Genomic DNA, 27755 nt, shown 5'->3' on the forward strand with positions numbered 1-27755 from the left:
GATGAAGACTGTGCCACAGCAGCAGCTGATTGAGTTGAAGGATTTTTTTTCAACAAGAGGACAGTCTACTGCATTTAGGTTAATTACTTGCACAGTGTTGATATGTTTGGCCATGGAGGTTGTGTTCAATTGTATTCAAAAACTTTATTGGCCAATCAATGTATGCAGACCCGTGATTAGATTTAAATGACGTGACTCGACTCAAGATGTAATGTTATGTTATAGGACCCACGGGACTCAATAGAAGTATTGATAAGCTCAGATATTAGCGATTTCAGGGGTTTGACAAAAGCGGAGCTGGGTCCTTAAAAGAAACGGGTTTCGATCCAGATCCGTACTGCAGAGTGTCGTGGAAATGGCAGTCATTTGAAGAGTACTTGATAGGTGACATCTACACCTTTTGGTTTATTTAAATCCAACACAATCACCTAAAATGCATGTTAATCCTGTGAGGAAAAGAAGGTGTGACCTGCTTCTATTACGTTATCATGACAGTGAAGGATTTAATCGTCCTTTGTTGTACCAAATAAAGCACCCATAATGAAAAAGCAGGTTAACTACGGAAAGGAGAGGAAAGGAGAGGAGACAAGAGACAGGAGAAGAGACAAGAGACGAGAGCAGAGCTGCTAAGTGGAACAGAGAAAGCAAAATAAAGTTATGCCTCTGCATCATGATGTTGTTATCACAAACAAATATTTACACAGTTGTTATTAATTATACACACACGATCACACACACACACACACACACACACACTATAAAAAGCAGTACAACAGTACATCGCAGCACTGCCTCTTTTCTCCACCTTCATCTCATCCTCCTGTATTTACAATCAGATCTATTTGTCCTCCCTGCCTGCCTCACTCATATATTGTCTTTCCTTCTTCATGTCCAGCCATTTTTCCTCACTTTACTCTTTCACTCCTTCTCTTAAGGATTTCCCTGATATAAAGAAGGCCCTCACATAAAACTAGGCCGTCTATGCAGTACAAAGACGCAAATTCTTTTGAAATTGACCAGAGAAACCTGAGAAAAGGGTTGCTTTTGCTCAAGAAGTAGAAAACATACAACAATCAGAAAGCTACGCGTCTGATCAGCTCCTGCTGTTGGGTAACGTAATGTGGACGGGTCCGTGTGAAACCATGACGGCTGACTAAATCTCGTATTATAGTTAAACTATAAGCTAAAACATGTTTCTAAAAACATTTGAGGCAAGAAATATGAAACGTGGGGCACCCAGTATCTCACCTGGTAGAGTGGTTGCCCAGTGGAGGCTGCTGTCCTTGCTGCAGCGGCCGCGGGTTCGAGTCCGCAGACTTTTGCTATTACAACTAAACAGGGCGTTAAAATATGTTTCTACAAACATATTAGGAGATCGATAAGCAGTGCAGTAACATAATGTTGATTAATATTTGATCAGAAATGACTAGTTTTACTGTTTTATCGTATTTTGCTCCAACTTTGAGAGAAAGAACGTGAGAGCGGGAGGGTAAGTCTCTTGATCCAGCTCTTTACTCTTTGTTTTTGAGGTGGCAGGCAATACGAAAATACCAAAGTACAGCCTGTGGTGCGAGCAACAGCCCAAGAGCCAGAAAAACACCACTAAATGGCATAAATAGCATTACATTACACATTTCACTTGTTAGGTGGAGGGAAGTTTGCCACAGTTCATCCACACACAAGGGTTGAAAATAGATGAAGTGCTTTTAAGTGCTGTTTCTTTGACCTTTTCTCACCCTTGATGCTTTTTTCTCACATCAATCTTTCACCGTCTCCTATTTTCTATTTCTTTTTTGTCTCTGATTTCCTCCATCTCCTCTCCACACCTCCCTCTACCCCCCCATCTTTGTCTCTCCTTCTCTTCTGTCCCATGAAAGCACTTAGAGTCTCAATAAGAAAGCCCTTTGTCTTTTTTCCCCCTCCTAAACAACACATGCATGCACGCATGCTATCAGGGCCAGTTATTCCCAAGGCAGCCCAATGCTCTGGTGTTCCCAGATCGCTTTGACGAACGGGTCACCGTGGCCAATCATGCATTGGCCAGGCGGCCCAGAGAGGCGGGATGTGGGTCAGTGTAGCCAATGATACGCTGGATCTTTTCCCAGAGGTGCAGGCTGATTGACAACTGGTGCTGGACAGAAGTCAAGAGGGTAATTGTCATCCGACTCTCTCTCTCCCTCTTTATCTGTCTGTCTCTCCTTCTCATCCTACACTTTTTCCCTCCTCCCTTTCTGTCTCCCTCCCTCTCCCCCTCTTGCTTCCCCTCTCCAACCCACTTCCTAGCCCCCACCTCCCCCTCCACAACCCGCTTTCTCCCTATAGCTCCAGAGGGACTCTCTCATTGGCTGCCCTCCCTGTCCCTCAGGAACGACTTTGTGACGCTACTGGCCGAGGGCTGATGCCAATCTCCATCCCCAGCCCGCCCCCCGGGAGTCCCCCTAACTTCAATGGCCTGTGTCAAACACACACACACAAACACACACAGGCGAGCACTTCTTGCCAGGGGACGGGGACAGAAGCTGATTAACCAAATACTTTTATCAGCAGTAAAACCGCTCTCTCTGCCTGCCTGCATTCTGAACAAAACAGCCTTAAAATACATAAACACACATGCAGACACACACACCCCAAGCACTGAGCCTCTGGCCAGAAACACCAGGCTAGTCTGGGGTTTGGGACAGTGTGAGTGTGTGTTTGTGCATGCATGCTTTTGTTTGTGGGAGTGTGTGTAATGGGACAGAGGTAGCAGAGGGCTTAGATGGATGGCAGAGAGAAAGAACAACAACCACACAAAGCCTGGCGGACAAGCTTCATCGCCCTCTCTATCTTTCTCTTTCTGCTGTCTCTCTTTTCTACTCTTCCCCTCACTCATCCTTTTCTCTCCGCTCTCTCTTGATCCAAACTGTCTCTACTATCTGATTTTGTTCTCAGAGTTTTCCTTTTACTTTCAGCCATCGCTACTTTTTGTTTCTATTATTCTTCCCGCTGTACTTCCGTCCCAATTATCCTCATCTCTGTGCCAAATTTTGCTCCTCATACCTTCTCTTTTGTTTCTTACTGTATATGAGGTCATTGATGGTTTAAACCACGCTGTGCTGTCCAACTGAGTTGCCAGGCAACCTCCCCAACATCCCCAAACTTACCCCAAACAACATATGACAACATAAACACACATATGCTCTGTTGCTTTCTCTTAGGGCCCAGAAACACCAAGCTGACAGTTGGCCGCTGGTCAATGTCGGGCTTTCTGTGAGCGTCTGTCGCCATAGTTTTGGTGGTGTATCCCGCACTGTTGATACTACTTGGCCCTTGTCTGCTTTTTTTTTTACAGCTGATTCAGCATATTGAATCAGCGTCAGAGATAGAGGATCCCGTCAGTGAATTAAATCCCTCTGATTGGTAGTTCAACTCGTATGAAAAGAGGAACAGTAGTGAGGAAAGCAAACAACAGCTAAAAACAAGAGGGAGTGACATCGAAACAAATTTGTTATACAAGATAAATTTTTGTTTTTAGCCATAGAGCTTTAAACATGCAAAACCAGCTACAAGTAGGCTAAAGGCTGTTTTCCCATTGCCAGTAAACAGAGCTGTGTACATGGCTCTGTAACAGACAAGAGTGTGTGTGTGTGTGTGTGTGTGTGTGTGTGGGTTGTTTTGGTGTGTCCATTTGACGTCACAGACAGACCTGAGAACAGGTAAACAGAAGACAAAAGCAGGAACAGAGGTCTGTGAAAACTTTACAGTGGTCACTTCTCTTTATATACCTCTTATTTTTTCACTCTGTCGAACTTGGTACAAACTAAATTGGATCTATGTTTTAGTGCTGCTTTAGATAGAGATGTACAGTTATTGGTGATGGCATTGAAAAGCTAAATGTAAGTGGGTGTTATTGGGGGGCTTTGTGCAGTGGGAATGAGGCTTTATTGTCCAAGTCTGGCTTCGTTACCACTACTTCTTTAATGGCAGTTCGGTGTGTCCGGGTCTTAACACATGCATGAGCAGCTCAACATCCCAAAAGCTCATGTTAAAAACTCACAGATAAGAAGGCCTGAAACAAAATGAATAAATCACCAAAACAGGTGAAGAAAGGCTTTCTTGTTTTATCTCCAATTATTCCTGCTCGTGTGATGGGTCTTCCATGTGCACAAACACATGCATGCAACGTGCATGAAGTAACAGAAAACACACACAAGCATATCAAACTAAGAGCTGCTTATTAACGCACAGAAATTCACCTCTTACAAAATACAGAGAGAAGAACACTCATTTTTACACACACTCACACACAAACAGGCGCAGAGTTGATGTTCGGGGCCAAACAACACAGCGTGAGATTAAAGAGCCTCTCTGATCTGACATTTGTTTTTCTGTCTGTCAGAGAGAGTGTGGCGGGAAGAGGAATCGATAGCAGAGGAGACGTGGAGAGGAAAGGATCGGAGAGGTAGGAGAGTGAGGAGTAAAGAGGGAACAAATGGAAAGATACAAAGAGAGAGGAGTGAGAAGTAGGAAGGAAAGGGAGACCAGAGGAGGACAGGAAAGGTGAGAGAGAGGTGAGGATGAAAGCGGCAGTAAGGTGAAAGCAGAGGTGAAGGAGGGCAGCAAGGAGAGAGATAAAGAGTAGGACAAAGAGAGAAAGAGAGGGCAGGAGGAGGAGAGGGAAAGCATTCCTCTGGAGTACCTCGACTCGGGGGAAGGCTCCAGAAATAACTGAACTAGAAGTTCCCTCAGCAGCCTCCACTCACCATTACAGACCGGGACACACACACAAGTCAACGAAGTTCACCATCAGAAGAACGAGCTCCGATATGAACACACACTCAAACAGTGTCAAGAACATTTCACACAAATTATGAGGTATAGCGATTATAGTGCATGCATATCCACACACACACACACACACACACACACACACACACACACACAGAGAGAGAGTACATGAGAGCAGTAAGAGCTGGAGGGTGGAGGGGTGGGGAGGGGGACATAATTGCCTTCTCTTGTAGTACAGGCTGGGGAGTGCTTTTTGACTGAAGACACCAATTTCACGCTAAGGCATTATTTAGCTTGATACAAACTTGATTAGGCTTTACAGGAGGAGAGAGAAAGAGGGAGAGAGGGAGAAGGAAAGAGAGAGAGAGAGGGAGAGAGAGATGGTGACACAGTGAGGAAAAGGGAAATAAACAGCTTTGTGTCATGCCGCATCGCTGGCGGATAGATTAACTTGCTCGTCACGCTCCTTCTGGGAGTAACAAGAAAAATATACACACAGCGCGTGTGCGCTTGGAGCGTGGCTGGTTGTTTGTTTGTTTGAGCAGATGTATAATCAAGCATCTTATCCTAAACACAAAATGCAGTTTTCATTTTTCAAAATATTTTTTTTTCTTTATTTTTTCTTTTTAACATGGCAATGAGCAATGAAAGAAATGACCCCCCAAAAAAGCAATTCATTAAAAAGTACAAGAAAATGAGTTGAAAAATGTTAGAAAAGAAAAGAAAAAGAAAATGTATAAAAAAATAATAATCAAAAGTGCATAATAATTCTGTAACATAATTTATACATGTAATAATTATAATTATGAATATAGTTTTCCCTTGCTTTTTTCCCTCTAGACATTTTTCCCATCTTTTTAAAAATAATTTTCTAAATCTAGTTTTTATTCATTTTTTTGCAGAGAAGAGGACAATCTATAATGAGCTTCATGTTTGTTCACGGAGATACTCAACACCGAGTGCCAAAGTTCACGATAGGATAAGGCAATAGATAACCAGCATTTAAGCTACCTATACACTTACACATACCAAAAACAAATACAAACAGATATTATAATATCAGCTAGTTTGTTAGTCAACTAGGAGAGGAGATGAGAGGAGAGGAGAGGAGAGGGGAGGAGAGGAGAGGGAAGAGAAAAGGAGAGGGAGAGGGAGAGGAGAGGGAGGAGAGGGGAGGAGAGGGGAGGCTGGGTGTGATAGTCCCTAGACTGCTTATCAACTCTGTGTCTAAGGCAGACAGTACCTCTGCATTTTTAAAATTGGCCTGCATTGAACAACACACACACACACACACACACACACACACACACACACACACACACACACACACACACACACACACACACACACACACACACACACACACACACACACACCTTCACGCCAATCTCACCATGCAATCTCTTATTCTCTGTATGGTCTTCCACTTTCCCTCCAACACCATCTCTCTGTTTCACTCAGTCTTGATACAGACATAAAGCTTTTATTAAGGACCAGACATACGAGAGGAGACACCACCTCCTCTGCTGTTGTTCCAGCACAATACAAGTGAAGTCACTCTGACTTTGCTGAACCTGCTTGTGCAGTCATAAAAGAGCACATTTGCTCTCCTAAATTCAACAAGTCCCTCCCAAAAGTGATTAATCTTGAGAATACGCAGAGGAATATAACTTCTTCGAATGTCGGAATAACATTTTCACTTAAGATACTTATATGATTTCAATCATTGCTGGCTAGATTACAAACATTAGCTTACTGCCTGGTGCTTATTGCACTGCTGTGATAAATATTACTCATGAGATATATTTATTATATATATTATGATATATATTTCATCCAAGAAACTTGAAGCTTTACTGGTTTCATACATTGCATTTTTGTAGGGGTCTATTTGGCATTTTGCCAGTCATCTGTATTAGCATTTTATTTGAATGATTGTTGATGACATTAATTAACTGTCAGAATGGGAGGAACTTTTAGTTGTTAAAACCTCAGGGAGCAATTTTTATTTATTTATTTACATTTTCACTTGACTTTATTTAAAAAATGGTTGCTGAGAATTTGCTGTTTATGGTGATTAAAGTCTCAGTTTTGATTAAATATTAGCTAAAGGCATTTAAACTAAGTTTTGTGTTGGAGTTTGTTATAATCCAAATTCTAAATATTGACAGAAAGATTTTCATTTTTATTTTAGACGCATATCGATTCCAAATGTTGGTGATTATCGGTCTCATTAACTACAAATAATCAGTATCGGCCCTGAAAAACCAATATCGGTTGACCCTTACATTGTACTCAGCACAACATACAGATTTGCAGCGACTACATGAAACAAACAAAAAGTCGCTGAGAGGCTGAGGCTGGGTCTGGTCTATTGTCTGACACGTCAACAAAAGATTAGTTGAGATCCAGATAAATTATTAATGAAAATGGATCAACTGATTAAAACATGCACAAACTCAAGAGTCAAAATAATCACAGCTATCAAAACAAAAGTAATAAATTATATCTCCCAAAAAACTAACAAAAGACATGTAATAATACCAAAATATAAACCACCCCAAATCAATATTAATGTTACAAAAATTCTCTCCTTTCTTGATTAATTCATGGCTCCAACAATATTTTACATTTTAAATATTCACATGTTAGTGCTAATTGGTTTTATTATTACTGTATTTTTATTTTATATTTTTATATACTTTGCGCTGGTACTTATTTCAACTTTCTTTATTCTCTACGTTTGGCATCAGTGCGACTGTAATGAACAACAATTCACCCACGGGATCAATAAAGTATTTGTGTTTCCGATACTTCATGAATGTTGACATTTATGGTGGCAGTAATCAATTTGACTTTTTCAGGTGTTGAAAAATACCTACAAACATTTCTTTATAATTACCTAATTTACATGCATTTTTACCAAATGTATTCAAACAGCAGACTTATCAGCGTAGTTAGGTAAAAAAAAAAAAAAATGAGAAATTTAGACTGAATTTGATGAACAGGGCCACTTAAGAAGAGAATATAATTTTATGTTACAAAAGATCATAATCCACTTGGAAGGAATGACCATGAAAATTATATGGAGAGATGATAAATAATAAACAATTCCCATTTTCTTTCACACCCTTTCTATTCTCTCTTATTCAGCATGCAGTCTCTCTCTCTCGCTCACAGCGCCTCCCTCGCTCCCTCACTTTCTCCTGCTCTCTCTTGCTCCATTGTATGTCTCACGGCGGGGCGCCCTTGCCTTTTGACTGGGAGGTGAATGGAAAGGAGTTAGAAAAACCAACTGAAGACTCAAGCGCTAAAAAGAAGCATTGGTAGGTCTATGGTGGGGCGCACTACAAAGCCCCGGCAGAGTGTCTAATAAAAAAGAAACACAACACAAGCAGCTTGTTCTGTTCAAGAGTCCACACTCTGAGGACAAAGCACATTAGTCTGGGTCCATGGTGTGTGTGTGTGTGTGTGTGTGTGTGTGTGTGTGTGTGTGTGTGTGTGTGTGTGTGTGTGTGTGTGTGTGTGTGTGTGTGCGTGCGCATGCAAACACGCAGAGCAGATGACTGAATGGATGAACCAGAAAAAGAACGGACGACTTAGCTGTTTATTTAGATGAAGCAGCGTGAGTTAAAAAGTTGCACATATTAAAATTAGTAAAGATGCTTCACGGTGCCGTTAAGATAGGACAGACGGGGAAAAAAGTCTTCATAGGTTTTTCACATTTTAACCCTTTTAAACCTGAGAAAACTGGTTTGATTTCGTTCAAAAACACTAGGAGAAGGCAATGAGCAACTTAACAACACATGACCCAAAAAATAGCAAGAAATTAGTAAAAAAGACACAAATCAGATGACCTGAAAGTAAGCAAAAAAAGAAAAGTGAACCGTGTTTCCCCTAGGTTTACTGGGGGTTTTTTTGGGTCATGAAGAAAACTTAAATAATTCCCCATTCGTTTTCTAAGTACTGTTCTCATCTATAGCCTATTTATTTACTACTTAATTGAATTATTTTTTTAGTTCTGTGGGTAAAAAACAAAAACAAGAAAATGACTCAGAAAAAAGTGCAAAAAGAAATTAAAAATATATCATTTCTTTTTCTGTAACATAATTTTAAATATGTAATTATAAGGATTATAAATATAGCGTTCTGGACATTTTTCCCTAGTATTTTTGCCCCCCATTTTTTAAACTAATTTTAAAAGGTCATTTTCACACTTTACACTCATTTCTTGCAACTTTTGCCAACAATTGGCTTTTTTCCACCTGTTTTTGAAAGAAATCAAACCAGTGTATTCAGGTCACTTATGAGAGGTGTCTGAATGCAGCACAAGAAAGCTGATGCTGAACTGGGTTTTGAAGGGTTGAGACCACAAGAGAGGCTAACTTTGCCAAATAATGTCACTTATGGGAAAAATAGAAATTGGATACATGATTTTCTCAGAAAACCTGACTAGAACAGTGACTCCTGACCTGGCATGAAGCTCAAACTAAGGAGGTTATGCAGGGTCAGACCGGGGAATATAAAGCACTCAGTCCTCACTCATAGCCTACACACACACACACACACACACACACACACACACACACACACACACACACATTTCCATTTCCCAAAAGTCACCCTTTCATCAACAGCAGCGTGTGTGTGTATGTGTGTCAGAGAGAGGGAGGGGAGGGTAGCCCAATAAATATATTATGCATCAGCCAGGTGTGCAGAGGGGCACTGCTAATTGCCCCCACCACTAATGTTTAATGTACAGAATAGGAAGGGGGGAGGGATTATTAGGGGGAGGGAGGAAGGTAGAAGGCAAAGTAGAGGGGAGGAAGGAGTGGAAGGGCGAAATGCATGAGGCTGCAGAAGAGGCAAGGAGGGAGGAGGGGGAGAGGGGGCTGAAAGAGGCGAGGATCGACTGTAATTATGTCCAAAATAATAAGGTATTATTCCTGCTCCCATAACAGCGCTGCATAATTATCATAGATATAGATGCCTACTGGCCATATCTACATGATAATCTTGAAATCCTTGTATCTTTTAAGAGTTAACAAAAGCCTAAAGTGACATTTTTTTATAGTAACAATGGATTTTCAATGTATATCTGTTAAAGAAATAATCAACAATTAAAAATGAAGTCAAATGTCTCAGATTTGCTGTGTAAAAACACAGTCAAGCCAGCCACCCCATAGATTTTGGTGCACATATATTCCTGCTGTTACGGTAGTGGCACTTGAAGTGGCCAGAAGACTTGCAATTAAACAAAAGTTCTAACTGGTCAAACAGTTTCGATAGGTCCTCAAACATGGCAAGATTTGTCCCACAAATTGCAAGAAAACAGTAAAAGGTGAAGTTATTTTTTTGCCATTTTTCAGGTCTTTTTTTTGTTTGTGTGTTTGTGTGTGTCTCTATCAACAAAGGAAAAACTTCCCAAAAAAAACTATAAAGGGGGGAGGGTGGTAAAAACCTCAGGAAGAGCGACTGATGAGGGATCCCTGCGACATGCAATAGATGTCGTAAAAAAATAGCTCAGCTAAGAACAGCCATGCACCAGCACCCACAAGTTTCAAGGGGTTAACCACTGATTGATAACAAAACTTCAACTTAGCCAGCTTCAACTGAGACAGCAGACACCACAGGACATAAGACCTAACCAAGCACCCCAAACTGTAGAGACAAATACACTGCAGGCAAACAGTCAGTGTGGAACAAAGAGACAAGCATAATATCTTAGTAAAAGACTGTAAGAGATGCTTACACACACACATGCATACACACTCAGCCTTGTAGGAAACTTAGAAGGGCCCACGTCCTCTGAGACTATCTAGTGGTGGGGGGATACGGGCTTGGCAAGCTCAGTTTGGATTGACTAAGTGTGCATGTGTGTGCATGTGTATAGTCACACCAGCATCATCTTTCTCTTCTTAAAAGCTGAGGGCATGGGCATGCACAGAGCTCAGCTACACTGTGCATGTGTGTGTGTTTGTGTGTGTGTCTCCAGAGGGGAGGGTGTGTGTTAAGGTCCAGTGAGTTTGCAGCTGATAAACGAGGCTAGCTAAGCCGCTACAATGGCACAGTCCTGGCCCATGACGCCCTGCACTCACACACTCTGTCACACACACATGCACATGCACGACCACACCAGGCTGGCCGCTGATAAGGAGTTGTCGCTGGCACATGCACACCTCACTGAGGGGACTTCACCCTTTCTGGACACACAGATGACACACACACACACACACACACACACACACACACACACACACACACACACACACACACACACACAAACACACACACCCACACACACACACACACACACACACACACACTCCATACAACAAAAACCTAATCAAGCCTACCGGATGATATGACCTTCTCCCATCCATTATTTCACACAAACCTCATTAACACTAACATTGATGAAGGAATGGTACTTATCAAGTCAAAACTATTGACCCTTTGAAACCTGAGCAAATTAGCTTGACTTCTTTCAAAAATAGTCGAATAAGGCAATGAGCAACAAAAGAAATGACCCCAAAATTTGCAAACACAATTTGTTGAAAAATAAGTAAGTTCAAGAAAATAGATGCAAATTTGGGGTTTTTAAAAAAAAAAAAAAAAAAAGAAAAAAGAAAAATGTATTGTAACTTGCCAATTCTGTAACATAATAAGAAAAGTACAAGAAAATTAACTTAAGAAAAATGAAGAAACAATTTTAAAATATATTATTATGATAATTAGAAATATGTTTTCCCTAACTTTTTATCTTTTTCAAGTTTCAGAGGTGAAATACTAATAAAAGCGCCTGAAAGCAGCACGAAGAAAGTGATGTTGCTCCAGGTGTTAAAGGGTTAAGGTTAACCATAACAGCACTTACAAAACTGCAATTATTTCTATACTGTCTGGGACTTACAGCCAAAACTGAGATTATAAATCTGAGGGTAAACTCTATTCAACTGACCTTTTTTAGAGCAGAAATTTTGACATTTCACAGTCAGAAAAGCACAGGTGTAACTAATAAGCTTAATGATAGCTCAATTCTGTTCAAGGGTCCCATGACAGTGTGAAAGTGAGCAAATGTGCACAACTCAAGAAACCGAAGCAGCTATGTAATTCAGACATTGTTAAACTGTCAAAAATGTCCTCCATGAAAATGTCCTACTGTATTTCTGTTCTACTCCGAGCATTCAATTGTGCAGTAATTTGGTTCTAATCGAGTGCAGATCAACATGAGTCAAATTACATTCAATGCACGGTGCTGCTGGGCTCCACCAATCGGCAGTTACATTAGCTTGTTTTGCCCCATTAAAAAAAAAAAATACTACCAAAAACTCAAATCCACCCCCTGCTGAGGAGTCAATGGAATTTCTAACAAAGCTCTCAGAAAGCCATTTAATGGTTCAGTGAGCTTTAATGCAAAGCCAATACAAGCTTTTATACAGGAGTTACTCAATGTGTCTGTGCGAACACTGATTGCACTATAGCTGCACAAGCAAAAACAAGATAAGCCGTCAAATATTCTGCATTTAAAGCAAAAAAAAGCAGTGCTTCCCAACACATATAGGCTTGGATGTACCTGCAAAATAACATGTTGTTGTCTTCAAGTAATCCAAGCCACATGTGTAGGGTCTCTGAGTTTTATAAGAGCCAGTTGCCCTATGAAAGGCTCCGTGCTCTGCCAAAGGGTGACATTAAATTACTCTAATGGTAAAGCCAGATGGGGAGAGAGAGGCAGGGAGAGAAAGAAAAATAGACAGGAGGGTGAGAAAGGGGAAGAGAAATGAGAGATTAACAGCACTGTACTAAACTCACCATACTGTCTGTCATACTGGTGCTGCTCTCAGATACTGGGAGATGATACTGGTTCCACACTGTCGACCTTCTCTTTGCACAGGTCAGTTTGATTTTGCCTTTGTAGGGAGTATCGTAATTAGGTTCAGCAACCACCAAATTGGCTTGTAACTTGATGACGTTCCCCGCCACAATTAATTTTTACCCACATTTGGCGGCTTGGCGGTTGTTAATTTTAAAGTCTTGAGCAGTTAATTGACAATAACTTTAACTCCAGGCAATGAATAATTACTATCCCAGAGTCTCTTATTACATTTAAATCACATACTTACATGAATTATCATGCAGCCCTAACCAGTGTTTAAAAAGTAAGATGGTGTAGCATACAGCTGAAATGATCTATTATTTGATTAATTGATCAACAGAACCTGCAACTATTTTGATCATCAGTATGGCTGCCCCTTGACAGTTGGAGATTTACATCATCTGTTAGAGACCCTCAGTCGACTAAGATTACTTCAGGTCGAGCAGTCCTTTTTGTTTTGTGCAGTGTACTTCTGGGGATGTTTTGGTCCCAATATTTTGCTGCAGAGTGAGTGCTCTTGATTTTCATGCTACTCCTTGGTACATGGAGCTGCGGACAAGCAGGTGATAGCACAGAGGAGGAGAGACCTTCTGCTCGTGAGTGGTGAATTTAAAGCTAACAGCAACTTAATACGATACAGTCTCTGACTTTTGTTTGAAATCTAGTTTTTTTGACAAAAAATGTTGTTGCACATTTACGTGTCGTAAGCGCAGTTAGCTTGTTTACTATATTACGTTAATGCCACTGTCACACTGAGCACGTCAAACTTTAAAACTTTGTATGGAAAACAAAACTAAATTGTAATATAGGTATTGAACAGCAACATCCGATTTGACTGGCATAAGTCTGAGACAGATACAGCTCTAATAATCAGTTAATCATTTGAACCATTTTTTTGTGCACGAATGCCAAATATTTGCTTTTTCCAACTCCTCCAGTATGAGAATTTGCTGCCTTTCCGTGTCATTACATTATAGTAAAATGAATATATTCTGGTTTCAGACTGTTGGTCGACAACAACAAAAAAGAAAGACTTTGTCATTTATAATGTTGTTCATGGAAAAAATAAGACTCGCTCATTCACTGTGCGCAGGCAACAAACTAACAGCTCTGAAGTTTATATATTACTAATATTCGGAAATCACACTGGTGCTCCATTGTCATAAAATGTGACTAAAAAGTCATGATCAGAGCTCTGCAAATACAAACACACGCTTAATCTGTTCACACTACTGCCACTACCACCCATCAAGTTAGACTGTTACGGCAGGGCTGTTCAACTTGATAATTAAATCAGTGTCAGAAGGAAACAAACTCACAGCTCTTCCCACTCATATATTAATAGTATTTGCAAATTGCAGTAGTGCTCCATGCTGGCATATTTGCAACATAGTCATTTCATCTCACATGGAACAATACCTCAGGTATATTCAATATGTTGCCCACCCCTAATTGTAAGTGTGCAACTGTTTTTTTGTTGTGTTTTGTTTTGTTTTGCTGACAAATATTAAAATGGCACAAGGCATAATAATTCATAATTAAAATAGCTGTTTTCTACAGTAACAGTCTGAGAATTATGTTATTTGTATCAAATTCTGCTGTAAAATAAGAATATTGTGAATTTGTTTTTTGTTTGAATTTTGTTTTACAGTTTGAACGTGGCTCAGCAGGATGTTCAGTGTGACAGCTGCGTTCATGCGATATAGTGAACAAGCTAATGGTGCAAACAACAGATCGCAAATGCTCAACAACATTTTTGCCAACACAAGCTATCAAACAAAAGCAAAAGACTGTGTCTTATTAAGTTGCTGAGCTGTAAATTCACCACTTTTAAGCAGAAAAGATAATGTTGTTTCTGAGCCTTGAGTGCAGTCTCTATTTCCCTGAGCGCTGCAGCTTTTACCAGAAAGTATTACAAAAAAGCCAAGAGCACTAGTTTTTTTCAGCAAAATCTGGGGACCAAGCGTCCCCAGAAGTACAATGCACAGCATACTGACTGACTGCTTAATCTGAAGCAATCTTAGTCGACAATGATTCGAATCTCCAATTTCAAGAGGCAGCCCTTATGCTCACATACATGTAATCTCAAGTACGTCAGTGTAGAAATAATATTACATGAAATGTGCAAATGTTATTTGTAATTTGCAGAAATACATAACATCTTCTTCTGGCAACTGAGCTGGGAAAAAACGGTTCTTAATAATCCCACTAAAAATCTGTTTACATAAGACAAAACGTACACAAACTGGAAAAAGGTGGTGGAACCACAGAAATTAAAGAGAGAGACACGCAGACTGAAGGAGCAAGACATGGAGAAAGAAGGAGATTGAGTGGAAATGATGCCATTAGCCTGGCAGAGCTCGGCTCAGCACACACCAACAGCAAACCAAACCTCCCCCTCTCTCCCTCTTGGTCAAAGGGCTCATTTGGCTCCACTGACTATAAACAACACTCTAAACAAACCAAATAAACGCTAGAAAGTAAGTGCTCCCTCCGTTTTCCCCCCTCTCCAATCTTCCCTCCTCTCCTCCATCTCCCTGTCATATGCGCTCAACTCCCGTTTAATGTCCTGCAAATGAAGCGGATTTATTAATGTGTAATTAAGTAATAATCATCACTACATAATGCATGAGAGACTCAAGGGGCTGAGAGCTGGGAGAGAGAGAGGGAGAGATAGGATAGCGAGACTGCCTGAGCAGACAGAGAAGGAGATTTCTGCTGCCTCGCCTCGCTAAAGACACACATTAAAAACGGATTAATCCATTGAAATAATATTTTGATAAGAGAGAAGCCGTGCTCTCTCATTTCTTCCTCCGGCTCACCCCTCCTTTTCTCTCACCCCCATCAGCTGGTTTCATGGCCCATCATCGTGCCATTAGTCCGTGTTCAATTAACAGACTGCAATTAGTGAAGTCTCCCCACTGTTAACAAGGCCTAATCATTGTAAAGGCCAGGCTGGTCAAGTAAATCCATCAGAGGAACTTAGTGGTGAAACATGGAAGAGCATTTCTTCTAATACTACTGTTTGTTACAGCTATAGACTGCTATATCAAAAAGTACATTTTCAAAATAAATGCATTGATATTAGTCACTTTTCCCCCCAAATACAGCGATATCAAGGGATTGATATGGTAGGATTTACTATTGGTGCTTTCACAAAATATTTACACAATGAGATTATTGATAAGTAATCATCACTAATGTGGATATAATGACTAAGAGGGTAAAGACAAATATTGGAAAAAGCCATAACAGTCTTGTAAATTCATAAAATTACATCACTTTACTACATTTCAGATTTAAAAAAAAAACAAAAAAAAACAACTTCTCTCCTATCACAATACCAATATAACATCGATATAATTCCATGTCCTAATTGATTTTTTTTTTAAAATTCTATTGCAATTTTTAATGTTTTGTGTTATGCTGAATATTGGGATAACATATTACAATATATTGCAATTTATTACCATTTTTCAACGACAAATTATGTCCCCAAAGGAAAATTTTGTCAACATCTGTGTTTTTTATTTAGTCATTATTTAACCAGGTTTGTCCCATTGAGATCAAAGATCTCTTTTACAAGGGAGACCTGGCCCAGATAGCAGCAACACAGTTTCAACAACAAATAAAAGTCACATAAAAGCACAGAAGAGAAACAGGGCGACCAGGTAAAACAGATGCACACAGACAGCCTGGACTCAACAGATTTCACAGTGTTTTTAAACTCATTCAAGGTCACAGTTTCTTTAAGCTTCAGATCATTTTGCAGATTGTTCCATGCTGTAGGTGCAGAGAACCTGACAGCTTTTTTTCCACAATTCAGTCCTGACTTTGGGCAAAACAAGATGCAAAACGTTCTGCAAAGTCCTACTTTAAAGTTTTCAGTCAGTCTAACTCACTTCAATCATTTTTATTGCAGCAAAATGTATCTAGTCAAATGAAAAAGTAATTAATTTTAATACCCTAGAAGGCTACCAAAAGTTAAACTTACATTTGCAGTATTAATAATTTATCAAATAAAAAAACAGATACTTCCTGTCTGTGTATTGATACAATATTACCATGGAAAAATACCACAACACCATGCTGTATCAATTTTTCCCACCAACCCTCAAAAATATCAAGCTTGGGCTAGCTATTGTTCACATTGCTTTTGTCCATGCCCTAAATCTCACATGCAGCACATGGGAATTCAAAAGAACAAAAAAAAAGTAACACACTATAACACTTGATTGTTTTTAGTAGCAATACATTTGAAGAGATTTGGGTTGAAATCTGAGCAACCTGGCTTTGCGTCTTTCAAAAACATGGGAAGCAGGCAATGAGTGTTTTAAAAAGCTATAGGGACAATGTCTAGAAAACTACATTCATAATTGTTATGATTACACATCTTAAATTATGTGACAATATTATCATTTATGAAGCACTTTTTTCAGGTCGTTTCCTTGTTTGTTTGTTTTACTCTTTTTCTTTCTTTTTTTTTTTTTTTTGCTAATTTTCAGGTAATTTTCTTGGACTTTTTACTAATTTCCGGCTATTTTTTGAATTGTTTCTTCAATAAATAAATAATTTTTAAAAAATCTAAATCTACTTATTTCTTGAAACTGGTGGAATATTTCTTACAATATTGCTTGTTGTCTTTTCCCATTTTTTTAAAAAAAGAAATTGAACAGATTTCCTCTGGGTTCAAAGGTTTAAATAGTTGTGAAAGAAATCTGAAAGCAAGTGGAAATTGTAATCTGAGACAACCATAATGATAAATATGTGGGTTCCATGCAAACGATCTCCCTATTCAAGAAAAATGACCATAAAATATCACACTTTTACTCATCAGCTATTGATCTCAGAAGAAAAAAAAAACAATCCTGTCCAGCCTGGGCCACCCAGAGTCAGAGCAAATCTAAAGCAGGATATGGCTGAGGTGGGACTTTGTGCTTCTTTGTTATTGTTTTGGCACGCCTGGCTGGCCCGTAAGTCCGTAAGCCAGCCAGCCAGTCAGAGTTGGGTGAGCAGGTGAAAGACAGAAGAACATGAAAACACAGATAATCCCCGGCGATGCTCACCTCGTCCTGGCCTCCACCCCCCCTCCTCCATCCCCCAGCCCACTCACCTGCTGTGTGCCACTGTGCTGCCCCAAAACACCTCTCCTCTCTCTCCCCTTTACCCTTCAACCACCTTTCTACTCCATCTCTATCTCTCTCCCCTCCCATCCCTCCCTCCATCTTCCCCCCAATGCCAGGTCTTGCCAAGCTGTCAGTGGGGCAAGGTGTGGAGGGGAGATAGCAGCGGCACGCATGTACACACCCAGATGCATGAGTACACATACACAAAACACATGGTGCTTATGCAAGCTAGCCTACAAGGGCCGCGTTACCTTTACCGCGCGCACACACACAGAGTGGTGGTCGTCCGCCTCAGCTTTGCTTCGCTCTGCTTCACTTGGCTGCCTGACTAAAGCTAAGCTCTCGTTATCCAGGCTGCTGAGACCAGGCTGCCTTAGTGACACACACACAGAGACACACAGACAGACACACAAGGCGTGCATGTCTATGATGCATGCTTAACACAAATACAAGAATGTAGATGTTGCAAGCATAAGCACACACACACACACACACACACACACACACACACACACACACACACACACACACACACACACACACACACACACACACACACACACACACACACAGAGCAATGACAAAGCAGCAGCGGACAGATTCACTGGTCCACAGCAGCTGATTTGTTCACTGACAAACTGCACCGAGCAGCAACAACACTACAGCAGGGGGCAATAACAACCACATCTTACACATACTGATTAAGTGGAGATATTCATACAGCACCCCTCTAAGCAAACACTGAAACAATAACCTGATTGGTGACTGGAACTGTAAGAAAAATAATCTATCAGAACTTATTCAGTAATTTATCACACACTCACTGCGGGTTCAGCTATAATAATGTGAGAATTTGCCTGTTTTCTGCCATTGTGTATAATTAAAAATTGGTTGGTTTTTTCATTCAACACTTTTATGGCATCAGTTTAGGGCTCTCATCACTTCTGATAACCACTGATGATTTGACATTTATAGGATCTATATAATTCTATGTGTATTTTATTAAATTGTGTGCCATAAATTTACATATTTGATGGTGGGAGGTGCCTTCTAGAGGGCTTATAAACACCTAGACGCATTGCTGGATAAGCTTCACCGGCAAAACCATTGTTTACTTCATTTTTCTGTCTGTTTTTGGGCACATATAAAAGTTAAAATATTGTCAAATTTTGAGCTCAAGGCATGGAGCGACACCGCCACTTTTGGTCACTTTTGGCCGAAGTAGCCAATCAAATCAACTATGAGGCGGTCTTTACCACTCACACTGATCACTGCTGAGAAATTGATTTTGGTTGAGCTTTACAATGCTAAGTCTCCTCATTACTCAAGTAGTAACTGCAAAACACAGGCCTGGAGTTGCGTGAGCAGTCAACTAATTCTTCCTGGTGAATAAAATACAACATAATATATTAAGTGTATGCAGCCCTGCTCAACAGGCACTCCCTGTTGTTTTTCGGATGCACTTTGAAGGCGTTTTTGGGGCGGTCTAGTCATACCTGATGCAATGTGTCTCGGTTTGATCGTCCCTTTCAAGGCTAAATACACACAAACTGTGGGCTGACTACGTAGTCAGCTTATGCTCTCTGATTGACCTTGGCTGAGTAGGTCTAATCTCTAAATGTCTTCAGATTTTCTTTGCTCTGTTTTTATAATCTGATGAAGGTCTGACAACCAAAATGTTGTTCATTGAATAAAGGTTGGGGTTTTTTTGCAGATAATTGGATAGTGTGCAGGAATTCTCTTTTTTTACCCTTTATACTAGAAAAACAATCAATGTTATGCCCTTGTTTAGTGAGTCCCCTCTACTTCAGTGTGCGGAGAGGACCCGGAGAGCTGTTTGCATGGAGTGTAATCTGTCAGCCAGAGGCAGCAACCACGAAACTGTCAGCTGACAAAATAAACAACAGTGTCATCCTACAAGACAAGAGCCATGGTAGCTTCCCTAGTTGACAAATAATTGCCACTAATAAACAATATGATTTAATTTAAACCTGAACGACATTCAACTGTTCACTGACTTATCAGTCTACCTTTGTATTGGACATGTGGTCGTGGTGACATATATATGCCGGTCTCACTTAAATCTAACGGCGGATCTGGCATATCTGCCAGCTGCGATTCCCATCAAATGGTGTGCGGACTCCGCCTACTCGGTGCACTACAGGCGTACGCGTGGAAATGTTGCAGACCCACTATTTCAGGCATTAGATGTCATAAGTTTACGTCAACTTAAGTGCTTGTTTTTGCCACTGACAGGGTCAAAATGTTATCATAAGTGCCTGACAACATTAAGGGAAGGATCCCTTCAGAGACAGACCATTTTTTAAAGAGTAAAATCCATTTAGTTTAACCAGAAACAGCCCCGAAATTGCTATTGCCAAACCCACCAAACTCCATTTAAATAAACAGTAATTCTATCATCATAAGACAGACTTCATTCAAAGTCTTCTGAGAAAATAAAGCTCACAAAAGCCGTCTTGGTTTGCCTTTCAAAAGCCATGGCCTCTAAACACTGCAACAATGTACTTCTGTTTTCCTCAAACAGACACAAACACAACCTAAAAAAGTACCACTGGACCCAGAAGAGGGACAAAATCTCCACAGTTTATAGCAGACTTTATGGTCCTTTAAATTGAACAAAACCACAAATACTGCCAGCACCGCTGCCATAACTACATCTAAAAAACAGGGGTCACGTGCCATTGTGCTGTTGTGTATCCGCAAACATATTTACATGGTTTTTATGATGCAAGTTCTTCATAATAGAGTGTAGAGATGGATGGGAAACTGTGCAAAGATCAAGTGTCAGATTCTAAACCAAGACTGCACAGAAGTCATATGCATCCTTTCTCTCAAGTACTTAACGAATTTAAAAAGAAATAATTAAAAATACTAAGCTGCATGCAGAAAAACTAGTTAGAATTTCTCTCTTTTAACCTCAAATTTTCACTTTATAGGAAACAATATCTATTTAAAGCATCATTATTGTTATTAACCACAAACGGCATTTATTCTTTTGATGTCGGGTCAAATTTTCCCAAAAAAAAGGGCTGTTTGTATGAAATGAAAACTGAAACCAGCTTTACAGTAGATTCCTGAGGAGGCTGTGGAATCTGTGAGCTACCGCATCGCACTCAATCACAGCCTGCTCTGTGGACTGAAGCGAAAAACTGTTTCTAAAATGTGTCCGTTTTCCTGCACACACAGCCCACAGTTACAGATATTACAACCACAATACACATCCCGAAGCAAAAACAAAACAAACCAGTGTGTGACATAAGCAGCCTCTCCTCATATTGACAAAATGAATCCCACATGATTCAGATTTTAACTTCAGAACCTGCAGGAGACGCTGCAATCCTCCAGTGGAAATCACGCCACTAATCAAACTAAACACCCAGTTTAAACCACTGTCAGAAATCTGCTCGCTTCCCACATAGTCGCAGAAAGGGAAAGCCTATATGGTGGAGGAAACGGGGGAGGGGGGTGGCAACCACATGGTCACTCCGTCCCGTTGCCCATCTGGGTCCCATAAAGGAAACATGGAGGCCAAGGCCACCACATGCCCTCATGCAAGATGCCCAGTCACCCATGCACTGCAATGAATACTATTTTATAGTAATGGAGGAAACTGCAGCTTCCTCTAATATAAAAAAGCTTTATAATAATGCTGCTTTAAATTAGGATTTTAATCCTGAAAATGTGGACTTTTGTTGAACTTTGGAAAATTGAATTTGTAAATTTCACTTGAGCTCAACCTTGCAGGAGATATTTTTTTAAGTAAGAAGATGAGCCTGGAAACATGAGAAAATTTTAAATAATCACAGCCATATTCTAAAATCTAATGTGAAATACATCCATGTTCAGCGATGCCCTGCTCCTCCTTTAAAGTGTGGAGAAAATCTGAATTTTAATCAGTTCTGATCATTATTTTGGTGTGAAAGGAAGCCATAAAAGGATAAAATATGGGGGGCTAAGTGACTTGATTTGGGGTCAAGCAGCCAAATTTACCACAACAAAGCAGCAGTGGGCTGTTAAAAGCAAGTGCAATGTGGGAATAATCCAGATTACATGGAGCCATTAACCAAGTGAATTACAACAAGTTGATCCAAAAGCACAACCCACGCTGTCAGAAAAACGATGCACCAGTGTATCATCTTTCAAGTTCTGACAGTGGGGCAGCTAATTGAAAACAATTAACCCAGTGGACAGAGAAATAACGCTGGAGCTGTTTGAAAGCTCATTTCCGACAAAGATGTGACCATTTGAAACAGTGAAATTACCGTAAAATACCTTATATTTGAATCTTTTTTTTAACAATATCGTGTCAGACAATTAGTGTACCAGCAGTTAAAGTAATTGTAAATGCAACACACACTGTTTTAAAACTACACACAGCTACGCTCGCAGCTCTTCACGGCAAAAATAAATAAATAGTCAAACAAGCACGAGAGTGAAATCTTGGTCATGGTTTTGTTGGCTTCATTTCCTACTCCTGAGTGAAGTGTCCGTTCACATGAGGTGGAAAAAAATAAACAGTTTCTTACCTTTAACGGAGCGCGGTTTGGCCTGTTTTCGTCTAGACATCTCTGGTGTCGAGCTGCTTCTTTTTCTTAAAAAATAATGTTATTCTCTAATTGTTTTTGTTCCGTTCCGTGTTTTCAGCTAACCATGCAGGCGGACACAGTCGGCTCGTCTTTCCTCCTCCTTCCACCACTTCGCTGCTGCTTCTTTGCCTGTTGCAATGCGGCAGCTTCAGTCTCTGATTTGGGGGAAACGGCCGTTAGTCCAACGACAACAAACCAAACACACACACACACACGCACGCACACACCGGGAGCTTGGAGGCGACACTCCGATGCGTTTTCCTCCTTCGGCAGTCGCTCGGGCTCGCGCAACCTGTAGCATAAACGGGAACAACTTCCCGTCCTCTCCGTTACAACGTGCTCCGACGTCTCGCTCTTTTCTGCCTTTTTTTGAACGCGCGCGTTTATTTGCTTTCTCCGGTGCAGCCCGTGCGCTCGTGCCGCTCCGACTTCTTCCACCGGGGCGCGAGCTGCCAGCCACGCGCGCGGCAAACACCTGAGCAAGGTCCCGCGCGGCGGTTTTGGGGGAGAAGTGACAGTCCGAGTGTGAGGTGTCGGTGCCACAGCAGCAGCAGCAGCAGCAGTTATACGTGACGGTCCAGGTGAAGAGAGGCGACGGAGAAAATTGCTCTCAAAAATTGAAACGTGGCTTCTTCCCTCGCGCTGTTCGCTGTTTTTTTTTTTTTTTTTTTTTTAGTTTATCGAAACTATTTCAGTCTGTTTTGGTTTGGTTTTTCCTCCAGGAAAGCGGCACCGACCCGAACCGAGCAGCCTGCCGTGTTCCGTCCCGTTAATCTACACTAGGCTGTGGTGGTGGTCTGGTGGTGGCATGGACACTGCGCTCTTCCCCAGCATCTCCACCCCGAGGGGAATACTGCTTTTACAACCTCTCTTTTTTTGTTAATATTTCTCAAAGCTCTACCGGCAGTATTAATAGCAGCCTAATATTTCTCCCAGTCTAACCCTTCGCTAGCCTCTGTCTCCCTGCTTTTTCTTTGTCCTGACTCTGGCTACCAGTCTCCCTCCTCCTCCTCTGCCTGCCTCTGCTGGCGGGGCTGCGGCGCAGACACACATAATAAAGCCAAGGCAGGCAGTGCTTGGCTGGAAATGTAGCCGCGTCCCAGCAGGGGGATGTGAGAGAAGGGTCCCGGCGGGGGAGCGCTCTGATCCCGCAGGGAGCAGCTCGGCACAGCCCGGGTTGGCTGAGGCAGAGAGGCAGGAGAGAGGCAGGCTGGGCTGACGGGAGAGAGAGAGGGGAGGCAGGGGGAGAGTTAGGCAACAGCGCCCAGCTGTGGCCGACCGGCACAACTACAACAGGGACTCCGAGAGTACAGAGGGAGGAGGCACAGGGAAAATCTGGACTTGGACTAAAGTGGGATGTGGACAGTTGTGGATGAAGTACTCAGATTCATTTTTTGAAAAAACAATATTTTTACTGAAGTTTCAACTGCACATAAAAAAATGCACATCCATATACAAATATACAACCCCTCACTTACACTAAAGTGCAATTTTTTCACAAGTGCAATTACCTTCCACTTGTGTGCAATTGATGTGAAATTTTGTTAACTGTTGAGTTTGCACCTTGTTTTTTTTTGCTATCACACCTTGTTTTTTACTACTGTGCCCTGTTTTTGTTGGGGTTTTTTTTTTTTAACTATTTATAGGCCTATTGTTCTTTTTGCTTTTATATTGTTCTTTTGCTTCCTTATCTTGTACACACCTCACTGCAAAAATTTTTTTGCAAAAGTAATATTGAATGCAGGAGTTGAATGATGCCATCGGCAGCAATCAGATGGAACTTTTCATAGTAGCTGCTGATTTTAATCAGCTCATCCTTCAACTCCAAAGATGTAGCAGGATCAAGGACAAATGTAATTTCGTTTAACCTTCTTTGTTTAACCAATACATCTACCTTCTACCTTCTATAAGAAACATTAAAGTAATAGAATAAAATGAGATGTAAAAAAGGCAGGGTCAATACTTTCATGTTATCTATATTACAGCTTCCCTTTTAGACTGCCATACATGCCTCATTGGACATAAATGAGCCCCAACCAAAAACAAACTTCTTCTGTTTACCCTTAGCCATATATGTCAGCCTCTCCAGCCCAAACTATTGTGATTAACTCCCTTTTCCACGTTCCAAGTGATGGCAGTTCTACATTTTTCTAACATCTTGCAATCATTCTTCTCGCACAAAGAAGTCCAAGATCAATCATTTTCATTTGCCTCATCGCTCTGATATAAAGTCCTTGGGATATATTCCAAGTGCACACATTTTTGGCCTCAGTGGAATATTTAAGTACATTTTCCCAAAATACCTGAATCGTAGGGCATTCCCATAAACACTGAATCAAAGTTTCTTTCTCATTCAGGCATTTATCACAAGCACCAGGAATGTTGGAGGAGACGTGGTAAAGTTTAACAGGTGTGATACAGACTCTCATTAACCACTTACACTGAAGTAATATTAATCTTGCGTTAATTGAATGTTTTTGGACTTTTAGACATTGCATTTCCAATCTTCCCCTCTGATGATTTTTATAGTGTTTGCTCTCCAAGCATTTAATCTATCTGATGTTGACTCTGTTGAGTAACATCAGGTTATTTTATTTGAAACCGTAGTTAGATTTGGTTTGCGGTATGAAGTCCAAGGCATCCACGAACACAGTTTAAGTTATTATGACTTATTTTAAAAAATCACATACAAATGACACAACCGCAGTCATTTCATTTTCAAGTGAAAAAGTGCTCAATTTTCCACCACTGACCTAGGGAACTTTATTTCTGCTAAACCTAACCTTTGCAATTTTATTTTTCCTAACCTCATCAGTGGTGAAAGAAGTATTCAGATCATTTACTCAAGTAAAAGTATTACTACAAGTTAAAATCCTGCAATGAACATTTTACTTAAGTAAAAGTATATGAAGACGTGAATTTCTTCATCCAAATAAAAACATGAAAGTAGAAAAGGCATTTTATTTTGAAAAATAAAAGACATTTGCAACATAAACTGAAATCACTGTATAAAATTTCACACGAATGCAGAAAATTAAGTGCTTGATGCTGAAAAGATTTCCAGTTAAAAATGTGTGTATACGGAAACAAAATCTGCAGCCTTAATGTACAAATCCCCTACAATGTTACAGACAGTCTTAACTTTTTATTGGTGGTATCTTTCCTCTGCACAGCATCCAAAAATAATTTTGGTTGTGCACATCCTTCCCCTTTTGTGGGGCTTCCACAACAACAACAACAACAACAACAACAACAACAACAACAACAACAACAACAACAACAACAACAACAACAACAACAACAAAAAGCACATTGCAATCCCAATGCAGACACTAGTTTGAATTTGCTGTTTTGCAGAGTAACACAATTAAGTGTTTTAGGAATGCAGAGAAAAATATGAAGGCAGGAAAAGCAACAATGATCTTGCAGAACACAAAGACATGAATTCACCCTGTAATGGCCAATTCCCTGCCTAAAATGTCTTCAAAGGATTTATTCACAGTTTTGGACTGTCAGACATTTTTCATCTTGAAATGTTCCCCGTTTCTTGAGCGTTTATCATTTCACTCATTTGTGGTGGATTAACTTCTTTGGGACACTTTCTGACAGGATTACTTTAAGCCTATTCATTTAGGCTGAGCAGAACCTATCCGTGCGAAATGAACATTTTCCGCACTTTACAGTTCGAGACCACATGACACGTCTGCTTCTATCCAGTCATGGGCGCGCAAGAACATAGACCTTTGTGTTGCAGTGATGTATCATGAAATGTTAAAAATCTGCTTAGCCATTTCCTTTAAAGAAAAAAAAAGTGTCCTCCATTGCCCTTTTCTGTGGTGCTTTGGATATGCCCCCCCGAAGAGAAACCCTTTTTTTCATCACTCTCTGTCACAGTGAAAATAAACCGTTTGACTTACTGTATAAACATAATTCAATTAGCTACACCAGTGTGTGCATGCATGTGTGTCCGTGAGTGTGTGCATGTGTTTGTGTGTCTTCTTCAAAGCTCCTTTATATCCAGTAAAGAAAAGAGGGACACGTCTGTGGACAATATAAAGCAGACAAAGAGGGAAAAAATGAAAATCACTGGGTGCTTTGTTCTTCACTCTCTGCTCCAACTGAGCGCTCTCTGACCGCAGCTGAGCTTTTCCATGTTGTCTCCCCCCTCTCTCTCTTTTTCTGTCTCTCTGTCTCCCCTCTCTCCTCTCCTCTCTCTGGTTGTCATGGATAACTGGGTAACGTGGAGCTCCCTGTGCTGGCCAGCAGGACCACTGCCCTCCGCAGATTGAGCCTCCCCGCCCCCCCCAAAACTCACCCCGTCCTCCCATGGAGAGACAGAGCAGCCTTTAAGACTGACCCCCTGTTGGGTTAAGGAAGGTGGGGGGCTCTTGTCTATCTGCCCTCCCTTTGTCCTCCCTCCTCCTCTTCTGTCTCCCTCTGCCTCACCCTCCAACCTTCACCTCTCCCTATATGAAATGAGTGCACGCCAGGAGACCCGTTTGTGCATTTCTGTGTGTGTGTGTGGGTGTGCACGTGCATGGCTCCCCCAGTGTGACTGCCGCTGGCATGGAGGGCCAAAAGCCCTCACTCAGTGGTTGGTCCCCCCTCCACCCCTGTCCCCCCTCCTCCTTTCTGCCGGTAAATACAAAGAGTGGGAAAAAAGCCCACATTACAAGCTCCTTAAGGGTCAAGGACAGGCCCCAGTCTGAATAGCTTCTAAGAGTCGTATTGTTGAATCACATAGCTAGCGATTACACCCTCTGTCATCTCCGCGCGGATTTGGCTTTTTTATAAACACAACAAGAGAACATCAAGTAACAGCCACTGAATAAGTCGGCCAACAGACATGCAGTGGGAATTGATACAGACAGGACATCAATGGAGTAAACCAGGGGCAGATGTAGAATTACAGCCCCAAAAAATGGGGATTTGGCTTAAAGGTTTCATACCTAAACAGCAGTCTGGTTTACAGTGATGTGGAATGTGAGAGCACCGAGATTATGACACAGAAATAAGGTGCCAGACGTTGTGTGTTTGTAGCTGTGGTGAGACAGTCTCAGTACAAAAACCTTTCTGTGATCTACTTGTGTATAAATACATGGGTACCACACGTTGTCATGGACAAAATTTTAAAATGTCTCCATAACTCAAGGATCCTTAATAAAAAACATTTTTCTTCTTTTTCGACTTGCCTAATGATCAGATTTAAACTCTATTCAAACATAATTACAGGTAACTAGTGTAAGAGATGGAATGGAAAAATGGAGAAACGGGCATGATGGTAAACTAAAAAAGTCACAAATTGACAAATATTAAAGCAACGTTACAACAACAGCTACAGAAAATAAAATTGCTATTATGTTACATTTTGTGGAAGGTTAT

General features: G+C 40.8%; 1 protein-coding gene across 3 annotated transcripts in view; it reads right to left on the minus strand.

Annotated features, from left to right (window-relative positions):
• znf423 (zinc finger protein 423) overlaps positions 1–23568 on the minus strand; it is a 194616-nt gene extending 171048 nt beyond the window's left edge. For 2 of the 3 annotated variants that reach the window (XM_042496260.2, XM_088079716.1), the window contains exon 1: positions 22314–23568. In XM_042496260.2, the coding sequence (XP_042352194.2) occupies positions 22314–22353 (40 nt within the window). In that variant the 5' untranslated portion in view covers positions 22354–23568. The remainder of the gene's footprint in view (positions 1–22313) is intronic. The other variant, XM_088079717.1, reaches the window with a different exon arrangement.
• Positions 23569–27755: the final 4187 nt, after the last annotated feature.

Source organism: Plectropomus leopardus, chromosome 7 (genome assembly GCF_026936395.1).
Source record: "Plectropomus leopardus strain MGB_pleo_1.0 chromosome 7, ASM2693639v1, whole genome shotgun sequence".
Taxonomy (NCBI): Eukaryota; Metazoa; Chordata; class Actinopteri; order Perciformes; family Serranidae; genus Plectropomus; species Plectropomus leopardus.